The sequence below is a fragment of the Amblyomma maculatum genome, chromosome 11, assembly GCF_055883805.1.
Source record: "Amblyomma maculatum isolate TAMU_Amacu chromosome 11, ASM5588380v1, whole genome shotgun sequence".
NCBI lineage: Eukaryota > Metazoa > Arthropoda > Arachnida > Ixodida > Ixodidae > Amblyomma > Amblyomma maculatum.
Genome location: NC_139354.1, coordinates 11,279,859 through 11,295,170, shown reverse-complemented (window position 1 = coordinate 11,295,170; position 15,312 = coordinate 11,279,859). Strand labels below are relative to the sequence as shown.

The 15,312-nt window shown below is 46.3% G+C and overlaps 1 protein-coding gene across 2 annotated transcripts in view; it reads right to left on the bottom strand.

Moving 5' to 3' along the window:
- Positions 1–15,312, bottom strand: part of LOC146172856 (cGMP-inhibited 3',5'-cyclic phosphodiesterase 3A-like) — a 309,367-nt gene that overhangs the window by 29,594 nt on the left and 264,461 nt on the right. For both annotated transcript variants that reach the window (XM_084583823.1, XM_084583825.1), the window contains 5 exons: positions 7,429–7,689; positions 5,240–5,442; positions 4,648–4,982; positions 3,271–3,455; positions 913–1,092 (listed from right to left, as the gene is read on the bottom strand). In XM_084583823.1, the coding sequence (XP_084439949.1) occupies positions 913–1,092; positions 3,271–3,455; positions 4,648–4,982; positions 5,240–5,442; positions 7,429–7,689 (1,164 nt within the window). The remainder of the gene's footprint in view (positions 1–912; positions 1,093–3,270; positions 3,456–4,647; positions 4,983–5,239; positions 5,443–7,428; positions 7,690–15,312) is intronic.

The window sequence follows — 15,312 nt, the reverse complement described above, 5'->3', positions numbered from 1 at the left end:
TGCGGAACATGCGAACATTTCAGTTAGTAAACGACATAACGCATTTTTTCATGCAAAATAAAAGGCCTTTCGAGCGGAATTTTTGGACAGTATTTGACTAGAAGTCTCTTTTTCGTAGTTTTGGCGCGGAGTTTTGTTAAGAAGTATCGAATGAAACACAAACAACACAGGCGTCGGTTGCTCTCTGCAATGTTGAATGCAGCCGAGATTCTTGAATAGGGGTGTTGGCGCGACATGCGTATTCAATTATCGGCCGTACTTCCATCACTTGGGAAGCTGGGTTTTCTATAGAAACCGGCACAGAGCGACAACTGATGATTACCTGTAGCCTTTGGCACTTTTTCGTTATTACTATGTTATCTTAGACACTGGTTTCCACTTACCTCAACGCGAGTAAATAGAATCCTTGCATCAATTTCCCGAATTCAGTTAACATAGTAGGCCTGCATTTATGCGCCTAAAGACTATACCAGCTGGATGTTGCAAGTTCCAACTGTTTTCTTTGCTATACGAGTGCGCAATAGTCAGCCAAACAAATTTTCAGCTCTTACAGATAGCTTTGGTGGCTCCAATTCTAATCCCTGTCAGAGAAAAAGGAATAGAGATGATGGCATGCTTTGATAATGAACATGCTTAAGCAACGCAGTTAGCATTTGTGTTATTCATGCCCGGATCGGAAACCTCGCTGAAACAAACGCAGCATGCATTGCGCTACAGTGTTTGAACAAACGCAGCATGCATTGCGCTACAGTGTTTGAAACCAAATAACTTTTCGCGCTCATTGAGGAAGTTACAACTAAACCTATGACCTATGTATAACATCTTGTGAATAGTTTTTGTTCGCATAAACATACCTTGCAGGTTTTAGGGTCGGGTGAATTCGGAGAATCAAAAAGCCAAAGATGGACGCACCTTGCTGAGTATGGTGTCCGGATTTAGCCTGTTGAGATCGAAGATAGGGTAGTCCCACTCGGCTATCCGGCCCAGCAGTGGGTCGCGGACGATTTCCTCGGGCAGGAAGAGAGTGTCTCCTACGTAGAGACCACCCCCTTCCACGCGGTCGGCGTCCCCTTCGTTCCCCGATCCCGAGTCCTGCGGGCAAGAGGCGACAGAAGCGGGGAACTGCTTATTGCTTCTCTACCAAGCGACCTCAAGCACTGGGCTCTCAAAACCTTTATCGGTCACTCGTCCGGAGCAAACCACTAACATAAAATATACTTCCTCAGCGTAACCAGGAAGTAGTATGTTGTTTGTATGATAATACTGCATGTCCTCTCGTGTTTATTTTATAGGGTTCCAACATTTGTTGAGTGCGCTGACACGCTATCGTCGGATGTGTGTTGGCCGTATCCGCCGCTCCATCCGGAATTAGACGCGTCTCTCTGAAGTATGGGTAGTAAATCCCTATCCGCACTAAATCTCATGCCGGACAGGACATTGCTTCGTGTACTGGGGCCAGTCCTAAATAGGAGCCTTGGGCTGGAGTTTGGATGGATGGATGGAATATAGGAGCGTCCTTTTTGAAACGGGGTGGTAGCAGTAGCTATCATGCTCATTTTTCTCCCTATATCTTAATTATTGATTTAGATTGGTTAACTAAACCATCACTCTATTTATTAAATTTTTGTTTCTACATTTGAACAAAGTGGCACCGCCACCTGGCGGCCAAAATAAGCTGATTGGGTAGTACACCGGCAGCTCTGCCTAAGCTGCAGTGGGTGTCTCGCAGGCTCTCTGCGTAGACTGGCGCTTTTTTCTGCATTTTTGTGACTGTGAAATGACGTAATATATCACGGACACAACTGTGAGTAAGCAGTAGCCTAAAATTAGAAAAGAAGCTCTGCGCTGTGCCTTCTGGCGAAATGTTCAATGTATGTGCTACATCAATCTTGCCGTGTGCCCCTCTGTGTCGACGCATCGTCACCGCCGCTATTTGTAGCTTGCATCGTATGGTGCCACGGACAAGTTAACAATTTCAGCCGTCTTTCAATGATGCACCAGAAGGGGTTGCGGTGTGAGTGGTACGGGCAATCCGATGCACCGATTCGAGAGGAAGGCCGCTTGCTCTACGCCGGCTCAAAACTAAAATATACAGAATAAATAGCTATGTACGAGTGTTTATTTATGATAGGGAGAGAAACCGTCCGCTCGGCTACTGTTTTTGACGGCTGCACAAGTAAAAAATTCACGTCAAGCAACTAAAAGAGAGGAGAACAAACTATAAAACCTTTGCTATCTCATTGAAAGCAGCACTTAACTTTCAAGAAGAAACAGTAATAGACGAAATTGGGTACGTGCATATTCATAATTACTAAGCAGCCGAATATAGCATTTCAACCATGAAATCAACCGCATCTTATGTTGAAAGCAAAGTCCCCACTGCGCCAGCAGGCAACAACTCTGGCTCGAGGGCTGCAAGCAAACAAGTCAAAGGCAAGGCAGTCGAACAGTGGAACAAGATCAGCGCGTTTACCTGTACCGAACGACGAACACCGACACAACCTGCTGTGGCATAATTCGAACGCTGCTGCAGTCCCAAATTCAGCTTTCTGTGTGACCTTCCAGCTCGTGGACTCTATATTTCAATAAAATTACGAGCGAGACTGCTCACTTAAACGGTCGAGGCTTTGAAAGCAAAAACCAGCGTAAGACCAAGAAAAAAGGTTCAGAGGCATGCATGTAATTAAAGCAACCCCCCAAGCGGTCCATGCACAGCTAGCGCAAGGCGCCTATCCAAAGGGCTGTTTGCGCCTCAGAGGGGTTATTTACGCGGCCTATCTCTCTTGAGTTTTCGCGTATTAACGCGCCTCAGCCTAGTTACATGTAAAGCTTTCGTAGAGCTCCACGAAGGTACGCATGGTACTCGCCTCGCTATGACTGGCACTGCGCCGAGACTTCGCCATCGATTTCTGCACATTGTGTAATACCTGGCGTTGGGTTGTTTATTGCTTTTTTGAGATTCTGAGAAGCCTGAAAGCATTTTCAGTGCCTTAAACTCGTTATAATTGTGCCACAGTAGAAGTGAAAAATATGGGACCATATCAATCGCATGCCTTCATACGCAGACGCCGGGGATTTGTACTACCCAGCAGACGCATAGAGAGCGCTTTTTAGCCCCTTTTTCGCAGCGCCCTCTGTGCACTGCAAGCCGCATAAAAAGCTGTGAGATTTCTCGTGCTCTGGGCGTCCCCCGCGAGAAACGCAGTGCTTGCACACCATCTACACGTACACAGACGGAGAGAGAGAAAGAGAGAAAAAAGAAAGAAAGACCTCGTCCCCCGGTTCTCCTTTGGCACCACTGGCGTCTCCGAGGCGTCTCTCGCGGGGCCTTGCCGCTAGCGTCGCGCCCACCCGAGCCCCGCAGAGTCCGCAGCGGACGGGTCCCGCCGTCGTCGCTGCTGTCGTCGCCGTGGCCACTGCGGCCGTCGCCTGCTGCGGCGACCGCAGGGCGCCCTCTGCATGCGAAATAACAAACATGCACGATGAAGACATTACAAAGTAAAGTAAGGTAAAGTGTAAGGCGGAATACGAGTGATGATCAGCGTAATGCTGAGCGTAAGCATCTACCACAGGAAACATTATCCGTGTAAGGCACGCATTAGTGGGAGGAAGAGGGTCAGGAATGCTATAAGTGTAAAGACTGCTGTGAGGTGCACAGTGCAAGATGCATTTTAAGCGGAAGATAATGTAAACCACACAGTAATGCTCACTGCAGGTTCATGTCTTTGAGGAACACTGCAAGTGTGAGGTGTCGTCTAAAGTCACTCTGGAAAAAAGTGGTTAGTTGGTTGTTTTATGAGGTTCAACGTATGAAAGAGACTCAGGCTATAAGAGACGCCGTAGTGGAGGGCTCTGGAAATTTCAGCTACGAGGGGTTCTTTAAAGTACACTGACATCACACAGCACATGGGTGCCTTGCTTTTCGCCTCCACCGAAAAACTGCCACTGCGGCCGGAATTCGATCCCGCATTCTTGGGCACAGAAATCGAGCGCCCTAACTACTGCACCATGGCGGCGGGGGACTGGCAAAATAATATACAAGTGATTGCTCCCAGGCTCTCAAGAGCCAACTACGCACGTCTTCAAGATGCCAAGCACTTGCAGCTTTGACCACATGTCCGAAAAGTATTTTAAAATAAAAAAATATCGAAAAGCCGCTCGGCGGTCGACGCCATGCTGAGCCGCATATTATATAGCCGTGTGGTTGAGCTTCCAGCTAGCGTTCAGTGAATGCTTCTGAAAACCTGAAGCACCCCGTTTTGGCTTGTAAGCAAGCACAATTATGCCCGCCGTCAGAAAGAAGAAATTGTGCCGACCCTTTCTATGGGAAAGCGTGTTTGAATTCCTCACGTTAAAGCCTTATCGAAGCGCTTATTGCTGATTAGTGATTACCATAATAAAATTGGTGAATTGCATTTATCAATCACGCCAACATATTATTGTGCAACCGCATTTATTACAGCCTTATCTATTTAAACGAGCGCGGTTTCCACCAATCCTATATGGCCGATGGTAATGACTTCATTCAATAGGCATGATTACGTAAATTCTTCCATAACCCATGCTCGAGCGAAACAGCACTAAACAAATGCTTCGATTTTTTTTTTTAAACTAGCACTGATTACCGCTGAATGCCCTCGCCCTCACCCAGCACGTTGGGCCCGCTCGCCGGGTCGTTGGTGTCCGACCCGCTGGGCGAGTCGTTGCTGGAGTCGTAGTCGGATGTGTGCAACCGACGCACCGAGGGCAGCGGCGGCGCTGCTGCGCCCTGGTGGTCGGGGGCGGCGGCCTCGCCCGCCGCGCCGGGCGCCGTCCCGGCCAGGCTGAGCGGGTGGAGGCTGCACACCGTCTTTCGCTCGCGCACGCCCCGCCGCGAGAGCGCCGATGACGGGATGGCCGTCGTGGAGAAGGAGCGGCCCTTCGGCTGCAGCGCCACCGAACCACCCGAGGAGGAGGAAGGAGGCCCGCGGACCGACGAACCACTGCAATAACGACAACACCCGTCACCATCGCCACTGCCACATAACAGGCTAAGTCTGCTGCAGGGCATGAAAAACCTAAGCTCCAGCGATCTCCGGTTATCACTGTCCTGGAACCAGCTACGGCCATACTGGAATCTCTGCGAGGCTCCAACTCTCACCTTTACAGCTGAGGCTCGGCTACATCCCAATCGTCATCGTCATAAGTAAGCAGCGGGATTGAGTCCACTGCGAGGCAGATAAAGTACCGAAAGACGTACCTGGTCGCTGCCGCGTGGTTGGCCAGGAAGGCCTGAGAGACGCCGGACCCCTCGGCGGCGGCTGCCGCGTGCCTGAAACTAGTGCTCCTCTTTCGGCTGGGCTCTGGCTCCAGCGTGGGCATGCCCGTCGCCGAGGTAGTCGTCGTCCATGTGCTCGTCGACATCCGCCGGAGCAGGCTCGGAGGAAGATTGCGGCGCAACCTCTGAATGCGCCGAGAACACAATGCGGTAGGTTATTAAGACTGCGTGACTGCAGGGGACAATTCTGAACTTGCATTGGTGTTCGTGTGGCCCTTACTCGTCTTCCATGATAAGAGACCACAACTCATGATCGCGCAGTAAGAGGCAATATGGTGATGAGTACAGTCGAAGCTACAGTTAGCGGGAACACGCGCTCATTGCGAAACGACAACCGCAACGTTATTACTACGTAAAAAAGACGCAAGATGTCAGTGCGTACAGCCGAAGTCAAAGTCAATGGGAACAGTTTCGTTCCCTTTTGAGGTATGGGCAAGTTTGGGAGCTTCAGTGGCGCTGTAGTGCGAACGATCGCTAAATCGGCCGTTTCAGAATGATCACAATGTTGTACTTTGCGTATTCGGGGTTATGTGTAACGAAACAGGTCATGGCGGGCATAGAACCTATGCATTTGCATCATCGAAGTACTGCCTTTAGTCCTGTAATGCATGCGAACTAATAAATTGGAGAAACGTTCTGAGGCTTCAGAATTTCGCCCCATGTGGTTCATTTCACGTAGTTGGTTCAATGCAGAAACAAAACAGCAGGGAGATTTATGGAAAAAATATAATGACGAAAAAGGAAAATTAACTATGTTTCCCACATTCCGGACAACTCCGTGAAAATACTCTGGCATATGCCATAAATAAGAAGCAAAGTTCAGAATTGGACCAGACACTGAGAATTCTTCATTACGACTATAAAAAATTTCTTCTTTCACCGCTAGGGCCACCTTCTGCATGAATGTATATGGTTCTGCACATTTGTCAGACTACACATGGGCCTTGGTTTGACAAATATGCTGTAAGAGGCAGCTTCTTGATTTATGTTAGCAATTCAGTACTTCTGCAGAAATAAATTGCTCATATGTTTACCTTTTATATCTTAGGTTACAAGCTACTTGCCACATTACAAATTTCCTCCACTACGGCGTCTCTCATAGCCTGAGTTGCTTTGGGACGTTAAACCCCACAAACCAACCAACCAACATTACAAATTACAGAACGCCAATACTGGAGTGCCAAGTTTTGATGAGTTCGGCTGCGAATTATATTCGGACAGTATATATATCTTAGGACAGCTGCGACTGCAGCGAGCCGTGCAGAGCTCGACTGCTTTATACCACATTATTCGCGTAAGGTAGCTTCAACTCAACTCTGCATTACTAAGCCTACAGTAAAGTCAAGGAGGTGGCGGTAGGCGGAAGACAAAAAGACACTTCGCTATCTGTCTTAGACGCGATATATATGACCAGCCCTTTCAACTATATATTCTACGACTGAAAAACACGTGACAATAACAATATCGAAGCCTTCTGACGGTACCCTACCACCATCACAAACAGAGAAAGATCGCTGAATGCAACATCAGTAATTAAAGTGTAATAAATTAAAAAAAAAAGGAAATCAAAAATGCGGAACAAGAGGTGCTGTTACACATGACCCTATTTAGAAGGTAAAATATATGTTACGGCTATAAAGTGATAGAAATTTAGTTCAACACTCGAAAAATCTAGACACGCCACGGCTCTGTCTAAACACGGGATCGTCTCCGGTTACTACGAAACGACATGAGCGAGATTCAACTTCACGTAATAGCAACCAGATAGTACTGTTTCCTTTATTTGAAAAAGCCGTAGTACTAAACAAATATTATGACCTTAACATCTGCTGCAGTTTGAACAAACAAGCACAAACTTATAATTACTCATAATGACATGTAATTGAATGTAATTGAATTAGGTCGCGAATGAAAACCGATCTGTCGCAGTCCTGTAAAGGTGAAATAGCCTACTCACAAATCAAACAGTCGATCAACATGTTGACACCACTTACAACCCTGAATAATTTCGAGGAGTGTCGAGGTACACGTGATCTAAATACCAGAGTTTGAGATCGTTTGATCACAATGCTTCCCCACTGGCTGGCTGCACTACAGAGCGGAGCGTATACCTTGGGCAGTGCCGACGGTCTTTCTCCGGTGTAGGGAATCTCCTCGGTGTCCGAGCCGCAGTTGAAGTCTGCGAGCGAGACGGAGGCGCCCCCGGGCCTGGGCCGGGGTTGCGGCGGTCCATGGCTGGGCGGCGACAGCAGCGTGGCCAGCGCGCGCAGGCCGCTCACCACGTGCGGCGGCAGGTTCGGGTCGAGCAGCATGTCCGTCACCAGGCCGTGCGCCTCGGCGAGCAGCGCCACGTCCACGGTAGAGCTAGAGCCCTGCACACACAAGTTGCACCAATGGCAAATTCGGTTGGCCACAAGAACACGCTATCTCTTCACAATAAACACGAAAGAGCGCGTGAAAACAATAAAACTACCAAATAATAAGAGCGCGTATTAATAATTTTTACTTTTGCTGGAGAAAGCAATTCACAGCTCCTGTACCACGTATTCACCACTCGGATCCCGACATGACTGCTGGACACGTCCCGAAAGATGTAATGCAGAGAGAGAGAAAGAGAGAGGACATTTGCTCAACAGAGCGACTATCCCGCGCTTCGGGGGCCCCGAAGGTTTGGACAGTCGCCTTAGTTGCAGGCCGCTATTTCTGAGAAAACTTCCCAGATCGAATTTTTTCCTGGTGATGGAAGGGAAATTAAAAATTAATAAGGTATATTATGCAATTTCTCAAACGTCATTCCCCAAAAAATGGTAATAGAACGCATGGTTATGCGTAAGGACGTGTACCAGTATTGATCTTTTCCCGATGTAACAAGTGCGGAATAAGTTGCCAGGCGATGTTGTGGACTAGAATGTTCTACACAAATTCGAGCTAGGGGAATGGTATGAAAATGTGTAAGTCTGTTTTCTTGACTCCATTTTTGCAATGACACCGGTACTTGTGTTCGCAACCGTATTCGTTCCCTTCCTTGCGATGATTTTGAGTAGACCATCAAAAGAACGAATAATGAAACTAAATAAAAGAGTGACGTGCGCTTGGTCAATCGGCGTAATTGGCTATCTCGCAACGAACTGTCGGGCCATCACAAATGGATTTTCTGTCAACTACCTAGAACCTATCACGTCCTTAGCTTTGTTACGGTATCTTCTTTATTTATTTTTATTTATAACGTACTGGGAAGCAGACGTAGTCCATGTAGCCGAAGCACATTGCAAAACAAAGCACAAGAACTGCGACCTTAAACTGCGTTGGCATTGACAAAACACACCACAATATTGAACAATGCATACTTATACAACAATAAATGGGATATCCCGCATCAACTAACTCCAGAAAAACCAATACGCATGCAGTCAGCGTCACACAGTTTTAGAGACACCATCGACTAATGATTTAGTCAGTCATCTGGAACAAGCAGTGGGAAATCATGTCCGAAATCTTGTGAGAAAAAAACAACTCTATAGGTACCTGCTTGAGCGAAAATTGGTTCGATATAATGTTTGTTCTTAAGACGAGATTTCCTTGATGAGTGCTTAATTATGTATCGTTGTGCATCAACGAATTTAATTCCATCATTTTATTCGCGTTCATTCAAATAGTCCAGGTTTGCGTCATGCGTCATGCAACATAATAGATGGGGAGTCCTGGCGTTTACAGCGGTTATAAATGAAGCAAGCAGTCAACTTTAGACGTTTTTGTTAGTTTTACTATGTCTGTCTTTGTGTGAGGGTCCCACAGAACACTCGCATTCTCCAAAGAAAGTGTTTCTCAAATCTTTAGATGTTCTTAATATATGTCTAAATACGACCAGCTTTTTATGACAGAAGAGTGTAATATGCGTTGCTCATTTTAGCCTGGACATAACAGTAACACATAAATAGTTGTGTAGCGCTACCGATTCAATCACATTGCCATCTATGCTGTAAGAAAATTACAGCCTCTTTCTTTTATTCAGAAGGCACATGTGTAATGTTTTGTCAAAATAATAATCATATCTCATTTGATTATAGCAATTTTAAGTTTTTGTTTAGCTTAAGTGGATTAGAAAAACAAGTTATAGCTTTAGAAATTACGGAATCGTCCACAAACAGCTTAACTGATACCGTTGAATTCAGTGCGCCGACAAGATGGTTGATGTAGGTATTCAGTAAGATCGGTCCAAATACAGATCAAATTTCCACAAATACTGAAGCACTCCAGAGTAAACGACTAAATGCTTAAAATGCGCGCCGTCTATCTCTACATACTGCTTTCTGCTGGTGGTCAGCTAAGATATTACCTAATTGATGATTTCAGAAGGTACACCCAGTGCTATCATTTCTATGAGTAATGCATTATGAGACGCCCTATAAACGCCTTTGAGAAGTCCAAAAATATTATATCCATCTCATCATTCTTGCTGAAAAGTTTAGCGAACTGACTGATGGTTTCAGTTATTTGTTTCTTAGTAGAAAAACTGCATCGAAAGTCATGGTGTGCTTTATTTATAATACTGTTGCTTGTCGAGGAAGGTATTTAGATGTTTCCCCAGAACATGCTCTAAAACCTTGCAAGAAACACACGTAAATGAAAAAGATTCGTAATGAATGATTTCTGCAGGGCTACCTTCCTTTTTGAACACTGTAATATGAGCCAGAAGCCAGTCAGTCTCTACTTTACCGGATTCTAAGGATTCATTGAAAATCATCGGAGAAACCTACCCATAAGCTGCGCGTACCTCTTAATAAATGGATGAAATTTTACTTGGCCCTGTTGATTTTCTGGTGTCTTGTCGAAGCAGCAGCTTCGCAATGATAGTCTGACTTTGAAAACCCGCCTTGAAAATGAGAATTGAATATTTGTGATATTTGCGCGCTCTGTGGTAGCACACAAGTTTGCTACCTACAGCCACATGCTCAGTCCGTCGATAACAGCTGCTCCCAAGAAACTGCCAGAATTTTCTGCGGCTTCCTGAAGCAAAATGCCCAAGAGTTTCAATGTAAGAGCCTTCTGTGGTCTGTCGCATTTTACATTTAAGGGTGGTTTTCAGTTATTCAGCCACCTTATCATCAACGCCTTCAATTTCCTACGGCGTCTTAGCCTGCGTTTTCTATGAAGCAGCTATCTGGTTATCCCTTCGACCAACTTTCTTCAGTATTTCTGGAAATTTGTCAATACAGTAGTGATGGCCGGATCTAAACTCAGTCCATAATGTGCCAATTTCATCATCACAGAATGAAAAAAGGCAATCCTCTAAATAATGAGTGATATGGGAATCATCCCCAATAGAATCATTTTTTACAACAACAGGTTTTCGGGTTTACAAGATCTAAACCACGTGGAAGAACATAGGTGAAGGTGGCTGTAATCAGGAATACCATTATGAACTTGTGTTCATGAATGCGGTTAGAACAAAAAAAAAAAAAAAGCCTCAAATTCAGGAAACAGAATATATTAGGCGTGTTGGGGCAAAAACTCTTAGAGTAAGCTCATATGCAAGTAGCATGTCAAAAATGCTTAATAACTGTAGGCGTCAAACGACCCACACTTAATTTTCACCCATTTATTACTGGGAAAGCCCCGAAGTGGTGGTGCAGTGTTTAGGGCGCTAGACTTCTGTGCTCAAGAATACGGGATGGAATCCCGGCCTCGGCGGCCGCTTTTTCGATGGAGGCGAAAAGCAAGGCGCCCGTGTGCTGTGAGATGTCAGTGCCCATTAAAGAACCCCAGGCGGTCGAAATTTCCGGAGCCTTCCACTACGGCGTCCCTTATAGCCTTAGTTGTTTTGAGACGTTAAACCCCGCCAACAAACAAATACCAGGAAAGTTAAAGCAACTTTAATATTTTTATCACGGTATTTTTTCAAGTTGTCGTATAGGTTTGACAAGCATTCCGTTGGTGGTCCAGGTGGCCTGTAAACGCCTACAGTAATGACTGTGCTGCCACCAAAACTTTGCAAGAAGCGCTTTCGTGATCACTATCAACTTCTCAAAATGCAAAGGATGAAAGCCCATACTTCACAAAGACAGCTTTTAACTTTACCACACTAACAACCTATCGAGCTATATGCTCACATACGATGGTCGTGTGCTCACCTCTTTGCTATCGCGCTATTTAGTCAGAAAGTCTAACCATGTGCTCGTACATGCGTTTCATTTGGCACCGCAATGTTACCCGGAGCAACGTTGAAGCCCTGTGTGTGTGTGTGTGTGTGTGTGCGTGTGTGTGTGTGTGTGTGTGTGTGTGTGTGTGTGTGTGTGTGTGTGTGTGTGTGTGTGTGTGTGTGTGCGTGCGTGTGCGTGTGCTTGTGCGCGTGCGTGTGTGTGTGTGTGTGCTGTGAGACTAACGTCTGGTGTTGTTCAATCGCACCATCTGCTGCAGCAATCAAAAACTTATCACTGGCTGCGGCCGAGAACGATGCCATGTTGCCAGAGGCGGCCTTTATTCCGTTCTCGAGTGTTTCTGCTTGTGCAACCGGGAACGAAGCTTGCATTACGCTGTGACGTAGATGGCTCCCTTCATCTCCACCGCACTCGAACTGTTTATCTCGTGCCACAGCGCTAAAACAACTCATGTTAGGGGCGGAAAGCTGAGCCCTGGGCCGAGTTTGCGTCGTTTTCAGAACTGTCGTTTTTGCTCTCATATGATAGGTGGAAACACCGGAACCGGAAGCAGTGGTAACCGAACTGACATCCGGTTACGATGTTTCTACCAATCAGGCGACTCGCAGTGGGCATTGCACCAGCAGCAGGAGATAGAGCCGCACGTATTTCTTATGCGGTAATGGTATGGCGAATTTCTTGACTAAACCGGGCGTCGTTCTACTAGGAAATGAACGAATAAATAAATGAACAAAACAATGGATTAATAATTAATTAATAATTTAATTAATAAATCCTTATACTGCTTCCTACCTTGCATGCACCAAAACACTAGATTGAGCCGGACATATTTCTTATGGGGTAGTTGTATAAGGAACTTCTGAAAAAACCGGCGTCGATTAACTAGAAAATCAATCTATGAATGAATGAAAACCAAACGTCAGATGGGTAAAAGGTTTTCTTGTGGCTTCTTGATACAATTGGCTCTTACAGGGTTGGATGCTTGGGAAATAGGTCGCTATTCACACTGCTCTTAAACGAAACATTCTAGGTGCTCTTCTGTGAATAGTCCTTGTGACATTAAACTTAGCTTAATCATTAGAAGACGCACACGTAAAAAGGAAAGTATACGCCCAGAAGGCTGATGGGAATGCATAAACGCTTGACAAAGTGCCTGTCCTTTCTCGTTCCTTTTCCATACACGCGCGTTTATTATAGACGTATTAGGTGCAGATGGGTTAAATACATTGTACGCACCAAATAAAAGGAATATTCATTCAATCACGCGAACAGTAACTGCGAGCCATGATTACAATCAATCAATCAATCAATCAATCAATCAATCAATCAATCAATCAATCAATCAATCAATCAATCAATCAATCAATCAATCAATCAATTATGTTTATTTAACATCAAGAATATGAGGGCCAGGGACAAAAAGGCTATGTGAGGCTTGGCAGGGTTCTCTGCCCCCTACAGCGCAGCTTCGCTGTGCAGAGACTCCAGCATTACACAGTGCTACAGTATATGGTATGCCTGTGACATTATTAAACAAGTGGAACACTGCTTCGAAATGTACTTGTTCAGGGCATCAACAACGACATAACTAACAAACATTCATGTCAGTAGGGAAGGCACCACAGCAAGGTTCACTAGTAGAGCAGCGGAAGTATTTGATGACAAAATAGAAAAAAAGGAAACTGAATTTCTGCGATAGATCAAGCACATATACTAGATTCTTATTCAAAAACAAAAATAAATATTGGAGTTCTCTGTTAATTAAATTTTATCATAATTGTTTAAGGTTAACGGCAGATTATAGGACAGCATTTCTCTGCCGTAGTTCGCGTTCGAGAAAAAAGCCAATTGTCTCCAATGTGTGTATTATAGGGGCGGTCTCTGAAGATTAGTCTGGATAAACTGGCGAGATATGCAGAAGCATAACAACGCATAACAGCATAACAGCATAACAACGAATTTAAACGACGAGAAGTAAACTTACGTCGCGTTTTTTGTTCTTTGGAGGAAAATGGGGGGGGGGGGGGGGGGGGGCAGCGGAGGAGAAGAAGACTATGTTACGTTCAACAGGTCGACAAATCAAAAGCATTATATTCTCTTTCTTACAAGGTACAAGAAAAGTTGCCGTTCGTTTGAGCAGGTGATTTCTTCAACTGATGACAGCAGCGTTTCTTTAGGTTAAGAATTTATTCCTCCTGTCTGGCTTTCAGACCGAGAATCCAAAAAAAAAAAGAAAAAAAAAGGAACGACGCAAATACCCAATACGACAGCTTATTCAAGAATATATATGCTGCGGCAAGAAGACGAGTAAATTCGCGCTCGCTTGGATTCCACAGCGCGAACGCTTCTTCACCAGCGAATGTCATTACCAATCGGTGACATATGTTTCTTTGTCAACGGGGGGGAAAGTACGGTGAGAGGCCAGCAGCAGGCCAGCAGCCAGGCCAGAACACAGCAATTTTATTCTGCTCCGCTTCCGCCCAGCGAACAGTAAAATGCGTACCACAGTCCTTTCGCTAAGAGAGCTCAGCCTTTCGGCATCTACCTAATCCCTCCTTCCCTAACCAAACTTCTAGCTCCGCAGCTCTAACTCTCCAACGGCGTCCTCTTAACTGCGTCCGGTTAACTAACTAGGGCCCTGTGACCCACGCAGGTCCAAGGAAAGATGGACATACATAAAGAAAGGAGCTGTTCTACCTCCAGCAAAGCGACAGGACATACAACAAACTCCCCTCGACAAAGATCGTCACAATCCCTGCTCGCCCTACTAGCCGAAAGGGCCAGCAACAAACAAAGCCCGTCTGGACGAAAGAAGCAGGTAAGAACGCACAGACGCACTGCACACGCGTAAAAAGCGCACACACTCTAACGAGGAACAAGCGCAGCGCCAAGGACAAGTGCGGCGTAGGCCACGGTGCAAAGCGGCGCAAGGCACGCCACTCCCATTTAACGCTGTGGGAAATGGGGATGAAAGGGAGGTTAGGGAAGGCGAGGGCAAACGCGCTTGGATCCCGCTGCAAAGTCAGCAGGAAAGCCGACCTCCTTGTTCCCCTAGCATCAAAGGCGTCAGCAGCAACTGCGGCAGGTTGAAAGGAAAATAAACACTCGGGCAGAAAGGGGGAGAACAAGGAGAGGCTACGGACGGCTAAGCACAGGCGACGAACGCCGCTGCGAGGTTTGGAAAACCAGGGAGATTTCAAAGAGTGCCAAAAGGCGAGGGGAGCGGGGCCGGAGAGGAAGAAGAGCGAAGGGCGAAAGCCTAATTACCCTGGCCGGAAATTGGAATCCCCCGCGAGAGGCGATCGGCGACGCGGCCATCGGTTGTGCCATGGCACGCAGCTCGGCCCCGGTCGAGTGGGCTCGGGTCGGTTGGTCGATGACAATAGACGGAGAATTGCTGCCACAGGTTGTGCGTGCGTCGTTGAGATGGGGACGGAAGCGCGAGCTTTGTCGATTAAAAGCGTTCCTTTATCTGAACCAGACCTAGGAGCGTACAAAGCGGATGAAAGAAAGGAGGAGAACGAATCGAAGTAGTGGTCCAGTGGAACCAATGAAATAGGAGTGGCTGAAGCTTAGTAAACGATGCCGTAAATGAAGTGTCACGCTAACCGGCTTGCGCACACACTCATCTCTGCACAACCAGCGCCGCGTGCTTGGTGGAGGCGGCAGGGTGTTGGGTTCCTGTAGAGTCCAGTCCAAACAATTCATCTAATCCCGTCCCATGCATTGTCTTAATGTTTTTACGAACGCTGAATCATGCAGCGCTCAAGTAGTTCGGCAGAACTCTCTGCAGGCGCTCCTTGCTCGCCTCCCAAACAATTTCAAGGCCGAACAAAT